Source organism: Artibeus jamaicensis, unplaced genomic scaffold, assembly GCF_021234435.1.
Source record: "Artibeus jamaicensis isolate MK-2021 breed Jamaican fruit bat unplaced genomic scaffold, CSHL_Jam_final contig_1998, whole genome shotgun sequence".
Lineage (NCBI taxonomy): Eukaryota > Metazoa > Chordata > Mammalia > Chiroptera > Phyllostomidae > Artibeus > Artibeus jamaicensis.
In genome coordinates, this window is record NW_026521407.1 from 15,079,493 (window position 1) to 15,105,595 (window position 26,103).

At 48.7% G+C, this 26,103-nt stretch overlaps 3 protein-coding genes across 16 annotated transcripts in view; 1 reads left to right on the forward strand and 2 right to left on the reverse strand.

The window, feature by feature from the left end:
- Positions 1-907: 907 nt before the first annotated feature.
- LIMD2 (LIM domain containing 2) lies at positions 908-4,411 on the reverse strand. Of its 4 annotated transcripts, none has more exons than XM_037128066.2 (5): positions 4,120-4,411; positions 2,273-2,426; positions 2,093-2,137; positions 1,872-2,011; positions 908-1,796 (listed from the first exon to the last, which is right to left on the reverse strand). In XM_037128066.2, the coding sequence occupies exons 2-5, from the start codon at positions 2,372-2,374 to the stop codon at positions 1,637-1,639; spliced, it is 447 nt and encodes a 148-aa protein (XP_036983961.1). In that variant the 5' UTR covers positions 2,375-2,426; positions 4,120-4,411; the 3' UTR covers positions 908-1,636. The 4 variants fall into 4 exon arrangements, with proteins under 4 accessions (XP_036983961.1, XP_053511251.1, XP_036983960.1 ...); XM_053655276.1 differs by having other exon boundaries at positions 2,333-2,426; positions 4,120-4,386; XM_037128065.2 differs by lacking the exon at positions 4,120-4,411 and adding an exon at positions 3,140-3,224.
- LOC128626067 (uncharacterized) lies at positions 2,390-6,715 on the forward strand. Its single transcript, XM_053656554.1, has 3 exons — positions 2,390-2,428; positions 3,105-4,124; positions 4,964-6,715. Exons 1-3 carry the CDS (start codon positions 2,390-2,392, stop codon positions 5,015-5,017), a joined length of 1,113 nt encoding a protein of 370 aa, XP_053512529.1. The 3' UTR covers positions 5,018-6,715.
- A 6-nt stretch (positions 6,716-6,721) lies between these two features.
- Positions 6,722-26,103, reverse strand: part of STRADA (STE20 related adaptor alpha) — a 30,594-nt gene continuing 11,212 nt past the window's right edge. For 5 of the 11 annotated variants that reach the window (XM_037128053.2, XM_037128055.2, XM_037128051.2 and 2 more), the window contains exons 3-13: positions 25,606-25,663; positions 23,360-23,388; positions 15,145-15,247; positions 14,604-14,725; positions 13,109-13,217; positions 12,867-12,990; positions 10,842-11,013; positions 10,192-10,296; positions 8,083-8,324; positions 7,735-7,777; positions 6,722-7,459 (exon numbers count right to left, since the gene is read on the reverse strand). In XM_037128053.2, the coding sequence (XP_036983948.2) occupies positions 7,307-7,459; positions 7,735-7,777; positions 8,083-8,324; positions 10,192-10,296; positions 10,842-11,013; positions 12,867-12,990; positions 13,109-13,217; positions 14,604-14,725; positions 15,145-15,247; positions 23,360-23,388; positions 25,606-25,663 (1,260 nt within the window). In that variant the 3' untranslated portion in view covers positions 6,722-7,306. The remainder of the gene's footprint in view (positions 7,460-7,734; positions 7,778-8,082; positions 8,325-10,191; positions 10,297-10,841; positions 11,014-12,866; positions 12,991-13,108; positions 13,218-14,603; positions 14,726-15,144; positions 15,248-23,359; positions 23,389-25,605; positions 25,664-26,103) is intronic. The other 6 variants (XM_037128062.2, XM_037128058.2, XM_037128057.2 and 3 more) reach the window with 2 other exon arrangements.

A 26,103-nucleotide genomic window follows, 5' to 3' on the forward strand; every position in this document is an offset into this window, starting at 1 on the left:
TAGCTTTGTGCAGGAGAGACCATCCCTGTCCCCATCTGAAGCTTCTGGTGCACCCACTCAGCCTATTGAGCGCTTAGCACTGCCACTTCAAGGGGCATTGTCTACCCCAACAGCACAATGGCCCATCTGCAGCCAGAGCTTAAGGCCTAGCTCCCTACCCTGTCCTTTGGGCATGAGATCACTTAAGAACTTGAGTTGTATGGAGCAGTGGGAGCAAGTCCCCAGGAATCTGCCCTCTTGCTCACAGGCAGTTTGGGGAAATCAGGACAGTTGGGTCTGGGGCAGGACGACCCACCCTTCCTGCCTTTATCCCGCTGGTGGAGAATGAAGTCTTACATCCTCCAAGCTTGCCTTGCTTGCCGTCCCCTAAGAGGGGCAGACAAGCTACTTGGACTCCCTGGGACAGGGACTATGGTTGCTTCATGCACCAGAGCTTGAAATGGCAGGGCAAGATAATAGGTGGGGGAGGGGCACAGACACGAGAAAACTAACTGCACCTGCTGGATCTGCCGATTCCCTCCATCCCTTGCTGATTTCCAGGGCAAAGGGGTCCCAGACCAGGGCTCAGCAGAAGGGGTCTCACCTTGTACCCCAACATACTGAAGCGCATTGCAGACAGGCACCATCACACACTGGTGGACTGGCCCTCTTGGCCAATCCAAGGCTAAAGGACAAAGGAGTTTTCAGTTATAAAGACACCCTGGGTCTGACAGCATTGGAGAGCCTGGCTGGGATGGAGACACCCTTTCACTCGGGCTGGCTGTTATTTCTGACACCCATCACTGCTCCCCAACAAGGCCAGATGTCCTCTGAGCTGACCCTCTCCCCACTCTTCACCTCTGCATGGTGAGTCTGTGCCCTTTCTTCCACAACCCCTCCCCCCCCCGTCAGACCACATAATACAGAGTCAGGATCTGCTGAAACATGTTTAAAACAGGATTGATCACAACAGAACCGGCAGAAACAGGAGAGAAGGGAGTGTGGCTGCTGCCAGTCTCTGGCTCTCAAGCTGGCAGGTGCTTTAGCTTCTGCTGCTATATGCCAGTGGTGCGAGACGGTCCCAAGCCCCGCTGGGGCCTGCCCTGCCTTGCCTTGCAGGGAGGGCAGGGCTGCTTCACTTCCCCTCCCCTTCCACACTGAGCCCTGGTGGGCATTCTGAGGCCCAGCGGAAGGCATGCTGCCTCTCCTTCCTCCAGTCTCCATGGCTCAGAACCAGGCTACGGGTAGAGGTAGATGGGGAGACATGAGGGCCACGCAGGACCCCACGTGGCAGTGAGGGAGCTTAGGACCCTGAGGGAAACATGCTGACTCCTAGCTGGAGAAAAGGCACCTAGATAAGTAAGCTGGGCTTGGAGGCCTCCAAGGGAGCCAGGGGGTGAGGTTGGGTAGGCTGAAAGAAGCAGGAAGCAGGGAGCAGGATGGTGAGCAACCCCCTAATCCTGGTTCCCAAATCCCCACCCACTGAGAGAGAAGGAATCCTGGAGCAGAGCCCTGCCCCTGTAACCCTCTGCCTGAGCAAGACAGCCTCATCCCATTCCCACCCTGCCTCCCCACCCAAGCCCAGGTCCGATCTCTCCCACACTTCCCACCGTCCTGCTGCAGGCCCTTTACAGAGGGAAAGGACGGTCAGAGGGCCTCAGGCTGTCTTGGTGCTGGCGTCCACCTCCTTGTGGGCCCAGAGCTCCTTGTGCTGCTTTCGACCGAAGCCTTCATCATAGTTGCCTTTGCTCTTAAACAGCTGCTGAAAGTGGGGCTTGCAGTAAAATTCCCCGTGCAGCGCCGCGTAACTGCCCAGGCTGCAGAGGCAGAACAACGGTGGTCAGGTTGGGTCAGGGCTGGCAGGTGAGGGCAAGGGCAGGGCAAAGGCGCACCTCAGCTTGGTGTGACAGTGCTTGCAGCAGAAGCAAGAGTTGTGGAAAATGAGCTTGTCTGCCACCAGCCGCTCCATGGGGTACACAGTCTTCTGGCAGGCAGCACAGGTCTCCTTCACCTGGGCCCGAAGGCTGAAGGACTGTTGAGGGGAGAGACTCAGCCAGGGGTCTGACCAGCGCCGATCCCTTCCTCCCCCTACACCCCACTCTCACGGTCCTACCTTGGAGCGCTGAACGGTGCTGGGGCCACAACCGCTTTTGGCTTCCTGAGGGGAGAGGGCCAGTCAGGGCAGGGGCAGCAGAGAGACGCCCCGGACCTTCACTGGGATCACCAGCGCAGCTCCCAGGGGCACTCGGGGGGAAAGGGGCAAAGGGTGGTAGGGAAACACACCGCTCCTCACCCCTTCATCCCCAAGCCAGACACCTGCTCGGGGTGTCCTCCCACCCGGCTGATCACCTACAGGAGAGGGGGTGGCCTGGGCGGCTCCTGCAGCCTGGAACATGGCTGGTTGGAAGTGATGGAGGCCTGGGTGGAGACGCGGCACCCGCTGGGTTCTGCAAGGGGAAGTCGGTCGGTTGGGCCCCACAAGCCTTTCCCCAGCCCGTGGGGTGGGGGTGGGGTGTTTACAAGCAGGGGGCTGGGGGGCTGTGGTTGGGACTTTTTCTAAATCATTTCCTGTTGCTCTGGGTCTTGCCACTTCCGCCCTCACCCACCTCCCCCTTCTCCCGCCCGCCCCCCTCGCTGCTCCCCAAGGGCCAGGGGTCCCCGCGTGAACCGTGTATCGGGGGGTAACAGAGCGGGTGAGGAGGGGGGCTGCTCCTCGGCCGCGGAGAGCGCCCCGCGGACCAGGACCCCACACGCGGCGGGGGTGGGGTGAGAAAGGTCAGGAGAGGGCGGGCGGGGAGGGCTGCGGCGACAACCCGCTGCCCTGGCCTGACCCCGACCCTACACAGCCCAGCCCCGGGCCCAGGGCGCCGAGGCTGGTGGCGCCCACAGCTCGGCGGACCCGGCCGCCGCACAGCGCCGTCCGGCAGTCTGCGCGCCTCGCTCCTCGGCCCCCGGACCCGCGTGGACCGCCCCCCCCAACCCGCCGGCCCCGCGGAGAGGGCACTTGGCCCCGTTCCCGCCCGGAGGCCTCGGGCGGCGGCGAGCAGCGGAAGCGCCCCGGGGACCCCGGAGAGGCGGCTCCCGCAGCCCCCACCTGGGCGCCTTGATTTGTGAACGGACTACAGACCCCTGCTTCCAGCCACACGCCCGCGTATCTCACCGGGTCCCGGCCTGGGCCGCAGGGCGGGGGTCGGTCTCCGGGGGGCGCCTCGAGTGGGAGGTGGGCGCGGGTGCAAGCTGCAGCCGCTCGCCTGTGGTCCCCGAGCCGAGGCCGCCGCCGCCTGATCGCAGCACCGCCCCCGCCGGCCCCCGCCTCGCGCCCGCCCATTGGCTCCGCCGCACCCGCGCCGCCGCCGACCCCTCTGCGCTTTGTCTTCCCCGCGCTCGCGGTCCCGCCTTTGTCTGCCCCCCGCCCCAACACAGTGCTCCGGGCCGGGCACCTCCCTCGGGCCCCGCGCTCGCTGGCCTCCAGGAACGGGGCGCGCGACCGAGGCAGGGACGGGAGCCTCCGGGCGGGGACAAGTTCGGGGGAAGACGCCTGGGGTCGCGAGACCGAAAGCGCTCTCGGCGATTCTCCTGCGGCGGTAGAGGAGTACCCAGCTGCCCCTGGGCCTTTTGCTGCCTCAGTTTCCCCTAGTTGGCCTTGTAGGGCACAGGCCCGGCTGCCCCCTTTCTTCCCGGAGATCCGTGGGCCCTGCAGTCTCATAGACCCCGCGAGGGCTGCCCGGGAGGCCGGTCCGGTGCCCGTGGCTCCCACGCCCCCTCGGGCCGCGGAGTCCTCCCGCCGCCAGGGGCAGCCCCGCGCGCCTGCACTGCGGCCGAGGAAGGCGACCGCCGGGCTGGGAGGTACAGCCTGCGCCTCAGGGAAGGCCCGGGGACCTCGGTGTTCAGTCACGAGGGTCTGGTGGGACCGCCACCCCTTAGCGCCATCTCCTCAACCACCAAGACCGGGGGCCCGGGAAGTGGCTGCCTCTGATGTCCCAGAGTACTTGCTCTCCGAAAGCGTTTCCGTGGCCAGATTTTGTGGGGTTAGCCACCCCGGCCCTTGCGGGCACGTGGTCTGCCAAGCGTCAGGACAGCCCTTTCAGGGAGTGAGGTTTCCACCCGAGACGAGCAAACCTCGGTGCACCCAGACCTCACCGAAGGTAAGGGAGCGAGTCCTGAAGAGCTGCCGTGATCCGTCCCCAGTAATGCAGCTGGTGGCGCAGGGCTGGGTGGGAAGCGGCCCCCAGACCCAGCCGCTCCCTCCCTGCCCCGCTCCCCGGCCCCCCTGCGCGACAGGTCTGAGGCAGGTGACCATCCCTCACGTGGGGCACAGTCTCGCTGCGCGGGAAACAGGCCGGAGCAGCCCCCTGGACGGGCCTCTGCCGGGAGGGTAGGGGACCTGCCGGGCACCCCCGACTGCAGAGCTCTGCCCGTCACCGGGATGGAAGCTGTTTCTCGAAGCACAGCCCTGAACATAGCGTGTGCCCACGCGGTGCAGGAATAGAACTGGCGGCCCACACACTCGCCGGGGAGCAGAACAGCGCAGCGCCCGCACCTGGGCCACTCGGCACACCCACGCTGCGCTTCACTTCTCCGCAGCCTCCCGCTCCTCTCTGGCGGTTTGAGTTTGGGTTGAGCTGCAGGCCTGAGGGCTGCCTGGGTGGGGCGTGTGTAAGAAACTTCAGGCCAAGTTCTCACACCCCTGATCAGATTCTCAAAGGGGGGCGGTGGTGATTTCAGGAGGGTGAAGCCCTGGGGCAGAAGCAGCGGCCCCGAGGCCCCCTTGCCCTGCCCAGGACAATCTATGGGCTGAACTGCAGGCACCTGCCAGAGCCAGCAAAATGAGCTGCCAAACAAGGCGAAGAAAGCGGTTTACAAGCCAAGTAAACGGGCTGATAATGATGTTAAGAAAAGGGAACTTGAGGTTTAAAGAAAAAAATGAGCTGGGCAGGGGAGAGGAGGGTTGGAAATAAATGTGACCCGGCCTTCTGCATTTCAGGTCTCCCCACCCCACCTCGTGGTCGGTGTCATTCCTTCACATCAACCCCTGTAACTGCCCAAGGTTTTGTTCATTTATTTTTATCCTCAACACCTGAGGACATTTTTCATTGCTTTCAAAAAGGGGAGAGACAGAAAAACATCAATGTGAGTAACACTGATTGGCTGCCTTTTTGTGTGCCCTGCCTGACTGGGGATTGAATCCATAACCTGGGTATGTGCCCTGACTGGGGATCGAACCCACAACCCTTTGATCTTCGGGTCGACATTCCAAGCAACTGAGCCACACTGGCCGAGGCCATTTTGTTATTTTTTGAATTGGTGTTACAATTTCTGAGGAAAGGGAAAGTGAGAGCATTTGATGGTACAAAGCAGCTTCAGGGAAGGTGGGGCACTTCCTTAATCTGACATTTGAAGTGCCTCACCCAGAGCAGGGCACCTCACCCCTGAGGGACTGGGAGGGAAGGTGCCAAGCTGGGGCACATGCAGGCTGGGGAGCACCTCGGAGGAGACCCAGGTTAGAGTCACCCCCTGGCACGTCCTCTCTGGCTGCCAACCAGGATGACCGGGCAGGGCACCAGTCTGGTTCTTAGGTTACCTGCTCTTTTGGTATTAGTTCCAGTGGTAAGGAGACACCACAAGTCATGTTACAAAATAAACCCCTCCACCTCCTTCCCTGCCAAAGGTGAGCATCTTCTGCCCGGACTCCTAGTGGCCCACAGGTGGCCCTGCAGAGGGGCTGGTCTCTGGCACCTATCAGGGGTGTCCAACCTTTCGGTGTCTTTGGGCCACACTGGAAGAGTTGTCTTGGGCCACGCATTAAATACACTGCAATGTGTAATCACACCCACAAAAACTTCAGTGTTTTAAGTAAATTTATGACTTTATGTTGGGTGGTCCTGACCTGCATGTGACCCACAGCCTGCACGTGGTAGGCCTTTCCAACCCAAGTATTTTGATGGCCACATGCTGTTAATAGTCTCTAAATTGTAGATAGTTAAGAGCACGCCTATTACAGGTTTTATTTTTTAATCCTCACCTGACCACATGCTTACTGATTTTAGAGAGAGGGGAGGGAGGGAAGAAGAGAAACATAGATGGTCACCTCTTGTATGCACCCCCAAATGGGGATCCAACCTGCAACCTACCTAGGTATGTTCCCTAACTGGGAATCGAACCCACAATCCTTTTTCAGTTACGGGCAATGCTCCCGCCAACCGAGCCTATTACGAGTTTTGAAAGAACTGGTATGCCCTTGCCAGTGTGGTTCAGTTGGTTGGAGTCCCTTCAGGTTCGATTCCCCATCTAGGTTGAGGGTTTGATCCCCAGTTGGGGTGCGTTTGGGAGACAACCCATTGATGTTTCTCTCCTTCCTCTCTCTAAAAGCAATGAAAAAGTCCTCGGGTGAGTGTGCATACGTATACACCTACGTGAACAAAAGAACCGGTGTGCTGTGAGGCCGTCTGTCCAATGACCGAGGTCACTGCTGCGCTCCCGTGGGCACTCCTGGGCTGCTCTCGGACGGCGGAACCCGGGGTGGAATGAGATGCGTTTGAGCCTGTGTGGCCAACACACAACGATGCCGCTCTCCAGTTGGGGCTCTGAACATTTTAATTTGTTCTGGCAATAGAACTAACACGGCATAAGGACTTAAGCCCCCTGGCTAGGCAAGACATTATGGCCCTTAGAGAAAGCACCGAGGCAGCAGTAGGAGGCAGTTAAGATGGACTCTCCATGGGAAAGAAATGCACTACACAGACAAAGTACAGAAGGTTTTAGGTGTCAGGGCCCAAGCCATAACAAGGATCAGGACAAGCTGCCCCAGCTTTAACCTGATGCTTAAAAAGGAAAACCAGTGCCCTTCCCTCCAATTATCAGGGAGAGGTCAGAGGGGAGAGGGCACAGACTGCCTACTGCTTGCCTCTCCATGGACCCACAGGATCTGAGAGCACTGGAAAAGAATGGAAACTGGCTGGTAGGAGAACAAGAGTGAGAGGAGGAAGTCACATAGTTCCCTGTGTCAGTGAGTCAAACCCCAGACTTGAACTTCAGTCCCCAAGGGCTGGCTTCTCTTTCTTCTCAAGAGGCCACCAGAGCTCCCTGGGCTGGGAATGTCAGCTTTCTGGCCTGTCTGGATCCCCTGTGTCTCAGATGTCTTGGAGCAGTAGAAAAGTTTCTCTCCAGGAACTTCTCTCCCAGTCAGCAAGCAGGCACCTCTCCTAGCAGAAATGCCCTTTCTACCCAGTCTGCTCCTGAAGGACAGGAATGTGGCCAGCCCTCAGGAAGGGTCCCAGAGGCTCCCGCGTCCATCCCATGCTGGGAAGTGAGCACCTTCTTCAGAGACTCAGAATTCCCAGTCATCCACCTCCAGCTCTTCCAAGTTTGTTACCAGGCCAAAGATTCCACTGTGGTCCTGAGACTGGCTGCCCTCAAAATTGGTGATTGGGTTGACAGGCCGAAGTAACTCAGGCAAAGCCTCTGAGGCGCGTCGCTTGATCTGGGGGAGGAGAGAAAGTGGGGATGGATCCTGTTACTCTGGGACCCAGGACATCACAGAGCAAGGAACCATGGCCTAGTGACAGACAGATGGGCCTTTGGAGTCAAGAGTTCCTATAAGCGGAAAGAGCAGCACCTTTAAGGGGTTTCAGAAAATGGTCATTTCTTTGATTTGAAAGGAGGAGAGAATACTCTAAAAACCCCAAAATTAAGGTGACTGGGGGAGTTAAAACCACAGGCGAGAAAACAAGGGGCCTCAGGAAAATGCTACTGTACCTGCTTGAAAAAGGAATGGTTCAGGAGGGTGCTGGCACTGGGTCTGCGGGGAGGGAGGGAGAGAGACCAGCATCACCCTGTGCCCCCAACTTCCAAAATCCTGTTTCTTATACTTCACCCCAAGTGCCCCTCTGCTTCGTTCCCTCGGCTCACTAAGCAAAGCAGCCAGAGCTGCTTAGCCTGGCTTCTTAGCAAACCCTCGGGCCGACCCCTCTTGCTATGGGGTCTCTGGACTCCTCTGAGGAACCCAGACCTTTACAGGACAGATGCAGCCTCTCAAACCCTGCCTTAAACCCTAGAGCCCCCTCTGCTCCCTGGAAAGCCCACCCCCCAGCCTAGTGGAAGTACCTTACATCTGGGTTGCGCTGAAGGCACTGCTCCACGAAGTGGTGGAAGTGGGGGGAAAAGGTTCGGTGATAGGGGTGGGACAGCGAGTCACCATTGGAGGTCCTGGGGGTGCTGGTGGCCAGGCTCTCGTTCAGGCCAGAGTTGGCCGCGGAGCGAGAGGTGCTCATGGTCAGCTCCTCGGCGGGGATGGTGCTGGTGTCCAACAGGCAGGGCACGGTGCCGTTCAGTTTCTCCAGCAGCATCTAGAGAGGACAGAGCCAGGACTGGGCTGGAGGCCTAGAGTTTCTTCACAAATATAGTTTTCCCAACATTCAAACATGATTTGGGGGAGTAGAGAAAAGACAGAAGTAGAATAACTTTTCCAAAGGAGTGCTGGCCACTGGCTTGGCAGCCACACCCTAGCTAGGCCCAATTGTTGGAGGGGGGCTGCAAAAAAGTGGCCCCTTCACAATGCTGGAAGGAAGGGGCTCATAGCCTCCTCCCCTTTATAAGGCATCAGATACTTTTAACTGTGGGCCCTTACCCTAGGGTGAAGGCAGCAGCAGGCTGGCTTTCTTTGAAGCCCAGCCCCAATTTGCCAAGCCCAGGTGGGTCTGATGGGGTCCATCAGGCCGCACCTGCAGCGCCACAGCCTGGTCTATCGCTGCGGCAGGCTGCACGGGAGCAGGATGCACAGGGACGGGCAAAGCTTGGGCAGCTGTCTGAAAGCCCTCAGACTCCGCGTGTGTGAAACCAGCCCCATGGTGGGGATCGCTGTCCCAGTCCCCAGGGATTGCTCTGTCTGAGCCAGAACCCTGGAAATCTCTCAAGAACTGTGGTAGCATAGTAGCCACTAGCCACAAGTGGCTCTTTATTTTTAAATGAATTTAAATTAGATTTAAAACTCAGTTCCTCAGTCTCACTGGCCACATTTCAAGTGCCTAATAGCCACAGGTGGCTAGTGGCTACCATATTGAACAATGCAGATATAGAACATTTGTTTCATTTCAGAAAATTCTATTGGACCACACTGTTTCTGGATCTGAACCTCTTATTCACCTTAAATAGCCTTTTAACTCTTTCCTGAGCATCTTTCTGTTAGTGTCTTATAGTTAGGTTTTCTAGATTCCAAGATTGCCACACCTCCTAGTCTACCAGATCTAATCCAACTGTTGGAGTGATCTTCCTCAAAGACATTATAGATCTGATGCTATCACTCCTGTGCCTAAAAGCCTTCAGTGACTCTCCACATGCTTTGCAACAGGAACCAGATATCCTGGCATGGCACACGAAGCCGCGATCTGCCCTAGCTCCCTCCTCCAGCCACATTGCCTAGTGTCCACGGCCCCAGGTGCACCTGTACTTCAGCCATTTACCACTGCTTGCTGTTGCCAACATCCTGTTCTTTCTTGACTCTGAGTCTGCACATGCTGTTTCCTCTGCCTAAAAGTTTCCTCTACTTGCCATTCTTCAGTTAATTCCTATTTACCTTAAGACTCAAGCTGCCTCTTCCCAGAAGCCTCTCAGGCCCCCTGCTTTGCAGGGTTCCCTTTGGCCATTCTCTAGCTGCCCGCCTCCCCACAGGGCAAGCAGCTGTGGTTCAAGGGAGAGACTCACTCAGAACTTGCAACCTTGCTCCCATTCCTTCCCGTTCCAGATCATGTTCCAGGTACCTGGGACTCAGGCAATCTTTGCCCCAATGACTCAGGCCTACTTCTTGGACTTTATAAAGCCTGACTCAATAGGCCTCTTCCCTGGGTCTACTGTAAGGGATGTGAACAGAAGTAGTCTGAAAATTATAAATGAGAAACTGGTTTTCCATGTAACTTACCAAGGTAGGGGGATGATGTATTTCATACATTTATAAAAATGAGCTTGATTTGCATAATTTTCAGTAGACACTTGGTCTTTGGGCCTCCCCCTGAGCTCCCCTCCCCCAACCTCCACTGGCATAGCAGTTATCACACAGAAGTAAACAGTCACAAAAGCATCTCCCTGGATGAGCTCTTGAAGGAAAAAACTCTCAGCTGATGATCCCTGGCTGGTGTCCTGAGTGTGGCAGGTACTCAACGAGCGCTTGTGGAAGGAGGACAGGCAGGCAGGAAGGAAAGCACTGGGCTGCAGGCTTACCTGGGTGGCAGGCATGTCCTTAAAGGGCACATGGCCATTGGCCAGCTCACAGGCTGTGATTCCCACACTGTAGATGTCAGATTTGGCATCGTAACCCTGAAGATTCTAAGTCGGGAGAAAAAAGCCATACATCACTCCATTTTTAGCCTTGGTCATTGTTCTTAGAAAAAGAACAGGGTGGAGCAAACACTGAGGAGAGGGAAAGAATGTCTGTCCCCAAATCGGGACCATCTGCTAAGACCCTCCCTGCCTACACCACTGAAGAGCACTGCTATGTGGAAGCACGACTGTTTGGTGGTGCTATGGAACAAGCAGGAGGAAGTGTGGGGCCCCGTGCTCCTGCTGGTGGAGGGATGGAGAGTGCCAATGCTCCTTTCCCACAAGAAGTGGGGATCTCTGAAGGGAGCTGAAACAGTGTCAGGCACAGTTTGGGACCCCACCGAGGGGGAACAACTCCACCCCCCCCCGGGGACACATCATGCCGTGCAGGAGGCTGCCTGGGTCTACCTGTCAACAGGAAAGCCTCCCTCCAGGAGCCTGTACTGCACTTGGATGGACGCAGAGAGCACCCCACCCCAGGAAACTCCTGAAGGGTCCCTTGGAAAATCACAAGGTGGTAGGGTTGGGGCTCCTCAGGACCTGGTACAGACCTGCTGGAGGACCTCCGGGCTGAGCCAAGGCAGAACCTTGATGCTGTACTTGGGAAAATCGTGGACCACACGTTGCCTCTGCCCGTGGCTGATCATGCTGAGGTTGCTGCGTAAACCGGACAGGTAGACCTTGCCATCCACGGAGATCAGAATGTGGCTGGCTTTCACACTCCTGGCGGTGGGGGGCACATGGTGGGAGAAGGGTGTCATGGGACGGCAGGAGCCCCTTCTACTGCAAACCTTTGGTCTTTACACACTAGATCCAGTCAGCTGTTTTCCTGGGCGTGCACATGTGTGTATGTGTATTGTACACATATTTATACATATTATATACACAAACACATTTTTGTGAGTTTGAAAAATATACCAAAAATGACATGACCCCACCCCACTTACATATCACCAGATTTCAAAACTTATTTATACTTTATTAAAGTTCTCTTTTATGCTCACGGACCACTACTTCCCCTACTACCTGCTACTGTTGACCTGTACTTTTTGTGTATTCTTGTCAAGTGTGCCATTGTTTTGTTTGCATATATTTTTAATTTACCTGATGCTACTGTGTTATGCATCCATTCTTCCTTCGTCTCTAAGTTCTGTTTCGAGATCCATTCGTGCTGCCATCTGCATACACCTCACCTTTGCCTCTAATTGCCACCTATACTCTGGGGTGGGACCGAACACTCACCCATCTTCCAGCACGGGACACTCCCACTATCTCCCACCCTGAATATGAACAATGACATTGCGAACATGGCCCCAATGGGCGTGTGTGAGGATTGCTTCGCAGTGCACACCCAGAGGCAGCACTGATGGGCCCGGTTCCGAGTGACCCCGACTGGTTGCGTTGGGCCAACTTCTATTATACAGACAGGAGGTCCCACCTCCTTATCACACTGGGCCTCACGCAGCCTCCAGATTATGCCACTTGTCTCTGCTGTATAAGCTGATATCTTCTTGTCTTTTTTTAGAATTTATTTTTAGAGGGGAAAGGAGGGAGAAAGAGAGGGGAAGAAACACTGATGCGTGAGAGAAACATTGATCAGCTGCCTCTCGCACGCCCCCTACTGGGGACCTGGCCCACAACCCAGGCATGTGCCCTGACTGGGAATCCAATCAGCAACCTTTTGGTCCACAGGCCAATGCTCAATCCACTGAGCCACACCAGCAGGGGCATCCTGTTTTAATTGGCTTTTCTGATTATTGCTAGATTTGAGTGTATGTTCATATGGTTCTTAGTGTTTTGGGTTTCCTCTTTTATAACCCTCATATCCTTTACTCACATTTGCTTCGCTATCCTTTTCTTGGTGATTCACAAGACTGCCTTGTTACTAATCTCCATGTATTTACACAAAGCTAACATCTTCCGTGCTGCCACCCATTTCTCAGGTTTGTTCAAGGGGTCCTTTATCGGAGAGAAACCTTTAACCTTGATAAAATCAAATACATCAAGTTTTTGTCTTATATCTTGGGCTTCTACAGTATTTAGAAGTTCTCCTATACCTTTAGTCTCAAAAATATTTCCTCACATTTCCTTGTAAGTCTGTAGTTTTACACCTGACATTTATTTAGGCCTTTAATGCGAGGAGCTCCTCTGTATGTGACATTAGGCAGCATGTGACAGGGGTCCAGTTTTATTACCTTCCCTACTGTAAGCCGGGCTCCTGACACCAGCTACTAAGCATTCTTTCTTCTCCCCAGCCTCTCAGCATAGGGCCGACTCTGGGCTGCACACAGCAGTTTGGGCGCCCTGAGGAAGAAGTGAGACGGGGATGCCACAGTCCACCTCAGCTGTCCCTCTCACACAACATTCAGGACCACGCTGCTCAGGAAACAGAAAGTCAGCAGCTCCCGCACCGACAGGCTACGCGCTCTGTCCACCAACTCAGAGGCCAGGGCAGAATCCTGAGCCTGATTAACACTCTGGTTTCACTAACTTCGGTCAACCTTCCAGTGTTTACTTGAGGGCTCATGGGCACAGACTGCCACTCCGGGAAAGGGTGAATATGCGCCAGAATGCACCTGTGTACGTATCCCATGTGGTGGATGTAGTCAAGGGCCTTGAGCACCCCCTGCAGGATGTAAGCGATCGCCAGCTCATTCATGCCATCCATGAAATGTGTACAGATGAGATCTTTTGCGGAACCTGAAGAGAAGAATTATGGGGAGACAGGGAAGAGTAACAGTGAAGGAAAACTGCACATAAGCCAGCTGACAACAGAATTCTCAGAACCCTTCTCTGCCAGCAGCCCTTTCCCACTCACCATATGCCATGAATGATGTGACAACCCACAGCTCATTGTCTGCAATAAAGGTGGCTTGATATGGCAGGATATTGGGGTGGTTGAAGAGTTTGGAGACATGAAGTTCCCCCTGAAACCAATGGTAAGCGGAGGTCAGAATCAAGGTGCACTGAGGAATGACACTCCACAGGAAGGTGGCAGCATGAATAATATGGAGACCTCATACTTTTTTCTGGGTGCTCTTCCCAGAGTTCTGAGAGCAAGCTGAGCAGGTAGCTCCAAGACGAAAGAAGCTGGGTTCTGTTCTCTCTGCAGAGAAGGCAGCACTGCTCTGCCAGCCAATCTCAGAGAGCCCCCAGAAACAATTCCCCTCCAACGGGAAAACTGCTAGCAACACAGTTCACCCCCATGGAGGTGATAAAAACAAACTGTTGATTGAAGACTTATGAAGTTCTAAGTTTAGCTCAACTTCAAGGGTCAAGGCACAGAACTCCTCTTGAAGATAAAAAAAGGAAACGAGAAATATTTTCCTATTATAAAGAAAAATGTAGCCAACAGAAACAAAGGAAGCAAGCATTAAAGAAAACAACAACTATTAATATGGGAAGGTATTTCTCCAGCAACCTCAGATTGAGAGATCATTTCCTTAGGAGCAGCTTTAGAAAGTGTAAGACCTATGAAATTTTAAAATTAATTTAGACAAAAGATGTGGAAAAAATTGGACAGTGAACTCTAGAAACTCTAGGGTCCTGGCCTTTGGGATGTGAGCTATGGCCAAATAGTCAGTACCTGCTATTCTGTTCCACAGAACGACATGCTCTAGGACAAAGTCAGGTATGTTTTCCCCCAAATAACTCAGTTGGCTCTGACTTTCTGTCCCATCCTCAGATCTGTAAAACTACTCTGAATCTGTGAACTGGTATTAGGGCACTGTCAGATGAGCATGATTTCAGAAAAACATCATAAATAAAGAAGGGAAGGGGGTGCAACTACCTGTACTGACAATACACTGACCCAGGCCCTAAATCTAAGGACTTCCCAGGGCAAGCCTCCATCAGCCAAGGGGAATTCAGTCCGCAGCGGGCTGTTAGGCCTAAGGTCTCTCCTTCTCCAATAGAAAGGAACCTCAGGCACATAGGACACTAAGAGCCACGAGATGGACACCTGTGGCAGTGCAGGTTGCCCCACATCTGGAGCAGAACTGCCTGGGTTTGCATCCTGCCTCTGCCACTTACTAGTGCAAGTGACTGTGGGCAAGTTACTTACTTAGCCTCTCTAATAATAAATAAATGAAGCACAAAGGACTCGCTGGAGAAAAGGGGACTATAAATTGGGTTGAGCAGTATTACAGAATCCTTAGTACCAGGATTCTTCATTGAGAGCGTGCATAACTCGTTGGCTCGGTAGACCTTCATTTCCTGCCAGTTACTTGCAAGAGACAGAGGTAAGAGATGCCTTGTAATTACTACTGGGCCTAAGAGCCCACCCTCCAAATGTCACATTCATATCTTATTACCTGCAAGAAGGTCACCATCTCGTTGGAACAGGCTTCTAGGTTAACCCTTCGTACTGTCACATACTCTCTGGTTGGTTTGTACCTTGCCAGGTTCACTGTCATCAGGTCCTCAAAGCCTTTGCCTAAAAGAAAAGAGGAATGCCATCAACAAGGACAACAGCAACAAAGGTCCTCTTCCTCCTTCAAGAGATTTGATTTCAAAAGAAAATTCAAGTTAAAATTTTCATTACTTTTACTTTCATGGCTGATAATTCTCGGTTTTTCTCCCGTTAGTTCCTTCTCTGTCAACCACTGTGACTGACTATGGCCCAGGACACCACAAGTGTGCAGCCAAAAAGAAAACATTGCAAGAGTTCCTTTCCTGGTAAAATGATCTCTCTTCCCATACTTGGAAAAACAAAGCCAAAGAAGACCCATAAAAGCCAGTGTGTCACCACAAATCCAGCAAGTCACTGACAGCCTTGGGCACATGTTCTGGAGATGCTGGGAAGCTGCAGCCGAACCCTGGAGCATAAAGGTCAAGACAGCCCCTGGACATTACCTATAATGGTGAGTAGCTCGTAACACCCTCCTTCTGGCAGAAAGCTACTCATGATCTCCTGCTTAGGGAAGGATGCTATCGACTCTGAGCTCGCCTCATTGGTCTAAAGAAAAAGAAAAAGAAGTTGATAAGATAAAATTGGGGGTGGGGCAGAAGTGGGGAGGTGGTAATTCAGACCCACAAGGAGACTGGCATCTAGACAAACAGAAATTCTGACTCTGGGGCAAAGCACTGGGAGCAAAGAACTGGTACCAGCACTCTCTGAGGAGAAATGTAAAGTTAAGCATCAGGTGCTGGACGTAGCCTGGTACCGCAGCAAGCGTCGGCACCATCTACAAATGCGCACACAGGAGGCAAGGCCAGTTCCAGTCAGCTGCTGATTTGCTTGTCCTTCCAACTGGCTCATTTGCCAAGAACTATAAACTTCTTTTAAAATTAAAAAATTATACTCTTCCAATTACAACAGACATTTAGTATTATATTATTTTCAGGTATACAGCATAGTGAAAACTGTAAAATTCTCACCTGAGGAAAGGCACATTAACAAAACAGAAGGGAGATGGAGAGGTGGGAGGGTCTCTTGCATTTCCTGTTGCATTAGGGTCCTATTTTTAAGGTCCTGACTGTAAGATCCCAAAGATCACACACTCAACCTTGCTACAGAAGGTCTCCCTTGCTTTTGCTCTTTGGCAAAGCAAGACCCCAGACCAATCATTCCCTGACATTTCCAAGGGAAGCAAGAACACAGCCAACAAACACACTGGGCTGTGGGTGAGAAAAGATCTGTCAGGCCTCGGCCATCATCCCAGGCAGCAAGGGCGACCTGCTCCTTGCTCCTGCCCGTTTGTGCTGGAAATGAAGCTGGAGCCCAGCCATTCAGGATGCGGGCGTCACACCACCACTGGCTTTCTAGGTCCTGAAGGGAAGTGTCCAGCAAAATACATGGCGACACACAGCTCTTCCTTCATCTTAACAGGCCAGACCTAGATGTATTTGTATGACTTAGGGGCTGTGTATTTTTCTTTCTTTTGGATCCTCTTTCTTTGGATGTGCACCTAACTAAAATGGAGAACCTCAGGCCAGCTCATATTTCATATGCCGTGTCCATAAACCTGACCTCTAGTCAGAAAGATGTCTTTTTGAATGCACAAAAGGTTCTTGCCTCAGCACCAACCGGAACAGTGTGAACTGAGAATGTTCAGACATGGTGGTACCACCTCCTTTAATCAATTTTGTATTTCTAAGATTCGTTTATATTGCTGTATTTAGCCAGATTGCACACCATGTTATATAATATTCACCTTGGGGACATATCTCAATTTATCCATCCTAACATTGGTAGGCTTCTGGGTTGTTTTTCAGTTCTGTTACTCTGAACTGTGCTACTAGAAACACCTTTGAATGTGTCTCCTAACACACATATGCAAGAGTTCCTCTAAAGCTGATACCTAGGAATGGAAGTGGTAGGTCACAGAGTATATGAGCAGTTGACTTTACAAGATGATGCCAAACTGCTTTGCAAAGTTGCTATACCAAGACACACTCCCACCAGCAATGTATGTATGTTCTTGTTGGCCCATCTTTCCCCCAACACTTGCTGCATTCGGACTTAATTTTTGTCAGTCTCACAGTCTCCTTGTGGGTCTGATTTACAATTTCCTGATTGCTAATGAAGTTGAGTATCTCTTCATATATTTATTGGCCATCTGGGTTTCTCCAAAGTGGAGATCCTTCTTTCTGTCTCTTGTCCATTTTTCTACTGAGTTGGTTTAATGCAGGATTTCCCCCAAAGTAGGCCCCACGGAACATTGATTCTGGCAGTTAGGCATGAAAAAAGTCTACAGGTCCAATTAAGTTAGAAAACGCAGCACATTCTCTCATGGAGAAATCACAAAGTCTATCTGCACCTTAAAGGCTTTGAAAAGTTCCATAGTAAGGAGATGTGTTCAACTTTCTTTAGCCTAGCATTTCCCAAAGGTACTTGTCCAGAGAACCCTTCTGTGCCTAACATCTGTTAAGTTTTAGATAGGATAATTTGGGAAAGGCTACTTTGAGCAAAACATATAGTATAATGCAAAGACCACAGGCTTAGAAGCCAGCCAGAAGCAGACTTGAACTCAGGTCTATCGTATGTTCTGTGACCCTGGGCAAGTCACTCTCATCTCAAGGGATCTCCGCTATCTTACCAGTGGAGTAAATCCCACTTCATAGTGTTGTTGTGACAATTAAATGAGGTATAATATGTAGAGTCTAGCACTACCTGGTTCTCAGTAGATGCAAATTCTAGTCTCCTCCTCCTGTTGCTCTCTACTTTTCGGTCACTCTCCTACTCAACAAATAAGATGGACAAGAATAAACAGAGAAGCCTACGTAGAGCTTGACCAACAGGCTGGTTTGATTTGGGTTTTCAAATGTTCTGAAAACAAATTCTAGGCTCATTTAATGGCCACCGTAGCTCCTTGAAATAATCTTGTCTTCAGAACAATGTGAAGACTCTTATTACTATATTGCCAGGGCCTCACAAATAAGAGAGACACATGGCTAACACACAAGAACAGAGTAGCAATTTGAGCAAAAATTTTAAACCAAAAGCTCTGAAATGGTGACTCCTCGTTTGTTTAGAATTTACAAGCTGCATGCTAAGTTAGTCTTGAAGGGTCTCATCTTCTTACCCTTATATCTCTAACCCCCTCCACATATTCTTGCTCTGCAGATCCTGTGTTCTTAAGTATCAATCTACTCCTCAATAAAATCCATGTCACCAGTTAACACAAGCCCAGGGGACTGCTTTCAGACCCAGCTGCCTCCTCTGGCCTGTAAGCATCCCCTTGCTTAGCCCCTGCCTGCTTCCAGGGCTTCACCCTACACCACCCTCCCTTCACTCCTTACGCTTGTTGCTCCAGTCTAGGGAAACCTGCACCAGCTGTCTTTGTCGGGAATACTGCTGCCCTACTCTTTCCCTGTCCCTTCCATTTTCTCACAGTTGCTTCCTCCTTATCACGGAGGTCTGAAAACGTTTACTCATTGAAGACGGTCCAGTCAAAGTAAAGTAGGCTCCTAGCCTCTTTGTTATCTTGCTTTACTTTCTTCACAGTAGGTATCTTTGCAGTCTTATCTGTCGCCTGTGTCCTCTAGCAGGATGCAGGCTCCACAAGGCCACAGACCGTGTCCATCTTGCTCCCCAATGCCTACAACAATGCAGGCACATACTTAAAAATCATTTAAACAAAGTTTGAACTGAGCAAGTTTCCTGCCCATGACCTCATCATACCCACAGGTCGAAAAGGAGAGGAGGGTACCAGCCGGTTCCTTTGGAGACAGGGTTCAATATAAGGACCTATACTGGAAATGCCAGTCCTCATATAACACATTCACTTGGGGCACGGTATAGATCAGAATCCGTACCTGCATGTGAGAAAGTACAGCAGGTCCTCAAATAATGTTGTTTCATTAAATGTCATTTCATTGTAACATGGATGAGATGCTGAAAGAACTTAACTCTTATTTATATTAATTAGCCTATGGTTATGCATTATTTCTCTTAAAGTTGCAGAACCTATCAACAATGTTAAGTGAGGGCTTACTATACTGCATTTAAAAAAAAAGATTTTATTTATTTTAGAGAGAGGGGAAGGAGAAAGACGGAGAAAAACATCCATGTAAGTAAATCACTGACCAGTTGCCTCTTGCATGTGCCCCAACCGGGGTACCAGGCTTGTAACCGGGGACCAGGCTTGTAAGGCATGTGCCCTGACCGGGAATTGAACTGGTGTCTCTTTTGCTCTGCGGGATGATGCCCAACCCACTGAGCTACTCCAGTCAGGGTTGTACTGCATATATTTTTAGCTTTTTTTTTGTCCCAGTGAAAACAACAAATCTGGCACTACTCTGAAGGTCTTCTATCCTCTAATCTCCAGGCAAACTCCTACAGGATAGCTGGAGTCTTAAGGCTAAAATGTTTATTATAGACATCTTAAATAACTCCCTTTGGAAAAACTATAGACACTTACTTTTATTTACCTATGCCCTTCTTCCTTGCTAGGACTGCATATAAAATACACTGTCCGCTAGTCTACACTCCAAAGACATATGCTTGTTTAATCTGGATAAAGAATGATTCATTAAACTGATATGATTAGTTAATAAATTTACAGATATTCCTATTATCTTTGTTGACTATGGAAAGCTACTCAAAAGCATTGGTTTTGGAAAGTAAAATTCTAAATTTTACTTTGCAGTTGCGTGAAGGGGATCCTCCTAGCGGTTGCTGGGGCCCTACTACCACTCTGCCCTCAACCCACTGGAAATGACCCTCAATTGGAGGTGCTAGGTTTTGTGGAGGTCCTGGAGGTATGAACTCAGAGAAAAATCACACTTTACTTAGAAAAACAAAGGCAATATTTTGAAAGGAAGAGGTCTGTTCTGACACTGCCACAAGAGAGGCAGGTGTGGCTCAGTGGGTTGGGCATCGTCCCACAGAGCAAAAAAAGTCACCAGTTCAATTCACGGTCAGGGCATATGCCTGGGTTGTGGGCCAGGTCCCTGCTGAGGGCGTGTCAGAGGCAAGAGATCGATGTTCCTCTCTCCTCTTTCTCCTTCCCTCCCCCTCTCTCTAATAAATAAATAAAATCTTTAAAAAATAACGAAATCGACTCAGCATGGCATAGATTTAATGTGATGCAAAATTTCACATTGCCTGAAGAAACTAATTCTGTCAAAGACTTTTCCCCCACCATAAAAAGCAGTATTTTTCATGTTGAAGCATTTGAAAAATACATAAGCTACTGATATCCAGAAATGACCATAACATGACAACTTTTTAAAGCATTCAAAACAAAACAAAGCATACAAAACAATATTGGTGAAAGGTTACCAAATAAACACATTTAACCTCCCCCAGGTTTCACACAGGAGAGCTTTTTGGTGTAACATCGGCAACTGTGAAAATATAAAAATTATATGTAATTGGCATTGTATTCTGGAGATACCTAACTGATCTTAGAGAAAACATTTTTGAGCCCTAGCTGGTGTAGCTCAGTGGATTGAGTGTGGGCTGCAAACCAAAGGATCACTGCCAGCTAGATTCTCAGTCAGGGCCTGGGTCGCAGGCCAGGTCCCCAGTAGGGGGCGTGTGAGAAGCAACCACACATTGATGTTTCTCTTTCTCCCTCCCTCCCCTTTTCTCTAAAAATAAATAAATAAAATCTTTAAAAAAGAGAGAAAGAAAAACAACATTTTTGGTCTCCTGACTGGACAATATTTGGATCTGAGAGAGAGGTTCTTGCTCCTGACTAGCAGACTATTGTCAGCACAGCCAAAACTTTGCTAAAGAAAAATTCCTAGTCAACAGGCTCACCCTTCACTCAACCATGGGACTGTTGCAAAGGTGCAAATGTCTGCCATCTGGAAAGCGTAGCAAGTGTCTTTAGAAAAGGTTTCTTACCCTCTCTGTTTATAAGACACTGATTTGATTGATCAAAAATAGCTTGGTACACTATGCACATCTGATGTTATTTACTCTGGTAAAATAGGCTTGAAGAGTAGGAAGCCCGGCAAGAGTCTTTTGCAGCTTTTGCCAATAAAAAATGCATTTTCTGTTTTGTAGTTTTTAATTTGGGGCTTTTTAATTTTTATTTTTAAATATATTTTATTGATTGTACTATTACAATTGTCCTAATTTCCCCCCTCTCTCCCACATTCCCCCCCTTTAGTTCACATCCATGGGTCATACATATGAGTTCTTTGGCTTCTACATTTCCTATACTATTCTTGCCCTCCCCCCTCTCTCTCCTCCTCCCCCGCTGATAACCCTCCATGTGATCTCCATTTCTGTGGTTCTATTCCTGTTCTAGTTGTTTGCTTAGTTTGATTGTTTTTGTTTTAGGTGTGGTTGTTAATAATTGTGAGTTTGCTGTCATTTTACTATACATGTTTTTTATCTTCTTTTTCTTAGAAAGTCCCTTTAACATTTCATATAATAAGGGCTTGGTGATGATGAACTCCTTTAACTTGACCTTATCTGAGAAGTACTTTATCTGCCCTTCCATCCTAAATGAAAGCTTTACTGGATAGAGCAATCTTGGATGTAGGTCCTTGCCTTTCATGATTTGAAATACTTCTTTCCAGCCCTTCTTGCCTGTAAGGTCTCTTTTGAGAAATCAGCTTGACAATCTCATGGGCACTGCTTTGCAGGTGACTCTCTCCTTTTGTCTTGCTGCTTTTAAGATTCTCTTCTTATCTTTAATCTTGGGTAATTTAATTATGAGGTGTACTGGTGTGTTCCTCCTTGGGTCCGACTTCTTTGGGACTCTCCAAGCTTCCTGGATTTCCTGGAAGTCTATTTCCTTTGTCAGATTGGGGAAGTTGTCCTTTATTATTTGTTCAAATAACTTTTCCACTTGTTGCTCTTCCTCTTCTCCTTCTGGTACCCCTATGATTCAGATGTTGGAATGTTTAAAGATGACCTGGAGGTTCCTAAGCCTCTCCTCATTTTTTTTGAATTCTTGTTTCTTCAGTCTTTTCTGATTGGATGTCCGTTTCTTCCTTCTGGTCCACTCCAATGATTTGAGTCCCAGTTTCCTTCCCATCACTAGTGGTTCCCTGTACATTTTTCTTTATTTCACTTAGTGTAGCCTTCATTTTTTCATCTAATTTGTAACCAAATTCAACCAATTCTGTGAGCATCGTGATTATCAGTGTTTTGAACTGTGCATCTGATAGGCTGGCTATCTCTTGGTCGCTTAAAAGTATTGGCTCTGGAGCTTTGATTTGTTGTGTTTGAGCCATAATTTTTTTGGTCTGGTTGCACCTGTTATGTATGAGGGGCAGAGCCTTAAGTACTCACCAGGGTGGGGCAACCGAGTTGCTGGGTTGTGATGCTATATGTGAGGGAGGGGTCAAGAGGGAACAATGGCACTTGCTCCACTCTTAGCTGGATTTCAGTCACTTCCCCCGTTTCCCCGAAGCAAATTGAGCCCTTCTGGTGCCGATTCCCAGGTAAGTGGGCTTGTGTACATTCTAGGACCTTATGGGTCTCTCCCACGAATTCTCCTGTGAGGCTGGGAGTCTCTCCCACTGCCTCAAACCCCACAGGTGTTTCCAATCAGTTATTTGAGGCTTTATTTCCTGGAGCTGGGACCCTGGGTTGCATGGTCTGTCTCGTTCCCCAGTTTCACCTGGTTTATCTGCTTGTGAATGTGGGACCACCCAGTCTGCCAGCCACCGCGTGCACTGCACCCCTCCACAATCTGCCGCCTTGCTGAGTCTGCCGGCTGCGGCCTTGCAGGCCGGGGGTCGCCAGCCACCGCTTTGCTGCGACCCCTCTCCCCAAGCCATCGGACTCCGTCCCTCCTACTGGTCTGGATGAATGTGTCTACTTTAACTCCTTGGTCGTCGGACTTCCATACAGTTTGATTTTCTGTAAGTTCTGGTTGTTTTTTGTTTTTAAATTTGTTGTTGTCCTTATTTTGGTTGTGTGAGGAGGCACAGTGTGTCTACCTACGCCTCCATCTTGGCCAGAAGTCCTGATTTGGGGCTTAAAAAAAGATATTATTTTATTTATGTTTAAAGAGAGCAGTAGAGAGGGAGAAAGAGAGGTAGAGAAATATCAATGTGAGAGAGTAACATCGATGGTTGCCTCTCTCACAACCCTGACCAGGCACCTGGCCTGCAACCCAGGCATGTGCCCTGAACAGGAATCAAACCTGAGACCTTTCAGTTTGCAGGACAATGCCCAACCTACTAAACCACACCAGTCAGGGCTTGGGTTTTGTTTTTAAGGCAGCAGATTAGACATCCTGCCTTATAATCTAGACAGGTTATCATTTGTCAATATCTCTGTAGACTAAAATCTATTAACAGACTAAGGATGGAAAATTTGGTACCACTAGCCACTAAAAGGTAACCACATTTTAGATGGTTGGACTTTCTCCTGTTTTGGAGGGGGTGGCAGGTAACTGGGAAGGCTGGGAAGGGGAGGAGACCTTAATCGCCAGGAGAGAGGCAAAAAGTGACCAAGGTTTTTTTTTAGTTTTCAAAGTATACATAAAAATCTTTCCAGGGTGAAACCTCAATCTCCACAAGTCAAAGAATTACACTTCAAATAAAACTCAACAACAAGCAGAAACAAAATGATAAGCCAACAAAACCCACAAACTTCCACAAGAAGTCACGTCCATGCAACAGCCATAGTGGTAGAGCCTAGAAAGTCACTTACTTTTCTCCGAGTGTCACCCGGAGGCTGCTCTGGAGTAGAGAAACGGGTTGTTGGCATTTTGTTTTTCAGTAGAAGACACACCCACATTCAGGACAGCAATTATTGCACTTAGGACTACATTTATTAATAGACACCACTTAAGAGTCATTACAGTGGAAAAAGTGCCTGCAGTGCCACATATAAACACAGACCCCCGGACACACACACACAACTGCATGGTAAAAATGCTGCAGACAAGATGGGGTTTTTAACATGAATCTATGACTCTTCAAAACTTGGCCTGGCTACTATTCCATGGGTATTCTTTACTGAGTATAACTCAACTGCTATAATCCCGGTGATACACTGACTTTTCATCGGCATGCAATGGTATTTCTAATAATCTGGTTTCAGAGTCTTATACTGTGAACAAACAACTCATTATAAAGTTATAGTTATGGCTGGCTATTTCTCAGGGAGTGCAGGGACTAGACAGCAGGCTTAAAAAGAAGGCAAACAAAGTTTTCATACAGCAGCATGTGTATGTGGGACCATCACTCAATTTGATTCTCCAGCCAGACATTCTATTCCAAATGCAAATAAAGCAAAGGCTTTGAGGCCCTCTGCTACTCTTAGCAAAAACAAATGGAGCAGAGGAAAACTGAAACAACTTTCTGCTCTTAAATTGGACAAATTCTGTATCTGTGCTTTTGATTTTCTCCCCTCTGTAAATAAAAATAAAGCCACATTTTTACTGTATTGGAAACATTTCCAATTATCTTAAATTATAAATTACAGCATCTAACTGTGTTGCTAGAGGAGACTGGCTACAGAGTCAATTAGACTTGATTTATCAAAATAAGATTTTTTCTGGTGTTGGACATCAGTTTTCTGGTACACAAAAAAGTGTTTCTGGCAGGAACAGTTGCTTAAGACAGTCTGCCAAAGGTAAGAGCCAGGTGAATAGACTAAAGGAAATCAAACCCAATCTTCCAGAGTAGAGGGCAAATTTCAAGTTGTATAAAACTTGGTAGCACATGCTTCATCAAGCTGCAAATAATATACAGAACAATCTCTTCATCTTCCCCAGATCAGAGATTAGTGATTTGTCAAAACATAGCCAGAGATCCTACACTCAAGACACTGAAACCAAAATCTATTCATTCAATTCACATATACTGGAAATTTTTTAACTAATAGATTATAAACTGGATTCCAGCTCAATTTCCATCAATGCCAATGTTTATTTTTAAACCACTGTATTCCCATTAATGATGGGAAGAAACTGAAAACAGAACCAGAATATAATATTTTTGTACCATTAGTCTTCCCTTTATTGTATGGCTAATTTTTAGTCTTTATACAACAAAAACAAAAATAATTCATCATTTTTCTAAACTCTCATTTGTCTAAGACACACTTTGACAAGCTTCACAAATAATTCTACTCCAGAAGTTTGTTGAGTGGCATTAGGGAAAATAAATCCATAGGTATCACCTAGTAACTAACAAGTTTGAGTTTTCAATTACTTAAGCCACTCGAGGGATATTCTGCATCAGTCACCCAATGCATTCAATCTGATAATGTGTTTCTTTAGCTACAGGTGCCAAAGAGAGTATCTTGGTGTTCAGACACAAAGAATAGGGCTCTACTACTATTATTTTTCTAGAAAAGAATTTTATTTAGCATATTAAGATCACAGTTCCCCAAAAGGCTAAATTTGAAAATAGCCAAAGGAAGATGCCTGGGCCTGTTAAATCTCTAGGATGCAAAGCTAAATTACTTCGGAAATCAACATTTAGATTTTCCAATAGGAAGTTAATATTTTGGTTCTGACAAATTTTTTCCCTTAGTTCTCTTAAGTCTCATAATTTCTATCATGAAAAGATGAGTCAACTAAACTGATCAGTAAAACCAGAACTTTCGCATCATTGCTACCTTTGTCCTGACTGTAATTTTTATTTTTTAAGTGTTCAGGACTAGTAGCTTTTAAATGGTTAGTTTTTTTTCCCTATAGGAATATGTATTTCAACTAGACAAATACTTAGAAGAAGAAAGACATGTGCCTTTAAGTGAATGCTGGCTTTCTAACACCGAGCCTGGCTAACTGACAACGGCTAGATTAGTCCTCAAGTCTCTGTGAAACCATGGATTCAAAAGGAGTTTACACTTCCCCTTAGAATGCTAATTTCTATACATTGATTCAGTCAACAAAAAAGTAGTGAGATTTATCCTGAAGTAATGACTAAATGCCATACTGTACTTACCTCCAAATAGTTCCAAATCTCTTAAGCCCTCAACAATGAACTTTTCCGAGACCCACCGCTAAAGAGGAAAACCCCAAAGAGAATTAGTATTTCTTCCAAGCCAAAAAAATTAGCTATCAGCCATTAGACAGACAATAAAACACAACTACAAAAACAGAACCATGCAGTAAAGATATACTTCTATTGAAAACTTTCGAAGAATCCTAGATTTAAATCAACCCCAAACAATAGATTAATTCCTTTCTCTATTCCTCTTTGCCTAATTTGATGAATAATTCTTAAATCTGAAAGATGAGAAACACGTAGTACTGGCCTGATAATGAAGAATGTTTTTCTCCTTCCTATATATATAACAACCTTTTGGATCCATCTTACTTATTCTATAGCTGCCTATTATAGATGCTTAGGACCATGAATGCCACTGTGAAAAATACTACTGAAATTCACAATAGAAAATAGAAATGAAACCGTAGTTTTTCACAAGCCTCTATTCGTTTG

What these genes read in the sequence shown, in the direction of transcription:
- LIMD2 (XM_037128066.2), bottom strand. Translation starts at nt 2,374, where the DNA reads ATGTTCCAGGCTGCAGGAGCCGCCCAGGCCACCCCCTCTCCTGTAGGT. An exon ending in TCTGGCTTGGGGATGAAGGG is followed by an intron (nt 2,138 to 2,272) that starts GTGAGGAGCGGT and finishes CTCTCCCCTCAG; the next exon opens with GAAGCCAAAAGCGGTTGTGG. An exon ending in CACTGTCACACCAAGCTGAG is followed by an intron (nt 1,797 to 1,871) that starts GTGCGCCTTTGC and finishes CTGCCTCTGCAG; the next exon opens with CCTGGGCAGTTACGCGGCGC.
- LOC128626067 (XM_053656554.1), top strand. Translation starts at nt 2,390, where the DNA reads ATGGAGGCCTGGGTGGAGACGCGGCACCCGCTGGGTTCT. An exon ending in CGCGGCACCCGCTGGGTTCT is followed by an intron (nt 2,429 to 3,104) that starts GCAAGGGGAAGT and finishes AACGGACTACAG; the next exon opens with ACCCCTGCTTCCAGCCACAC. An exon ending in GCACCCAGACCTCACCGAAG is followed by an intron (nt 4,125 to 4,963) that starts GTAAGGGAGCGA and finishes TCTGCATTTCAG; the next exon opens with GTCTCCCCACCCCACCTCGT.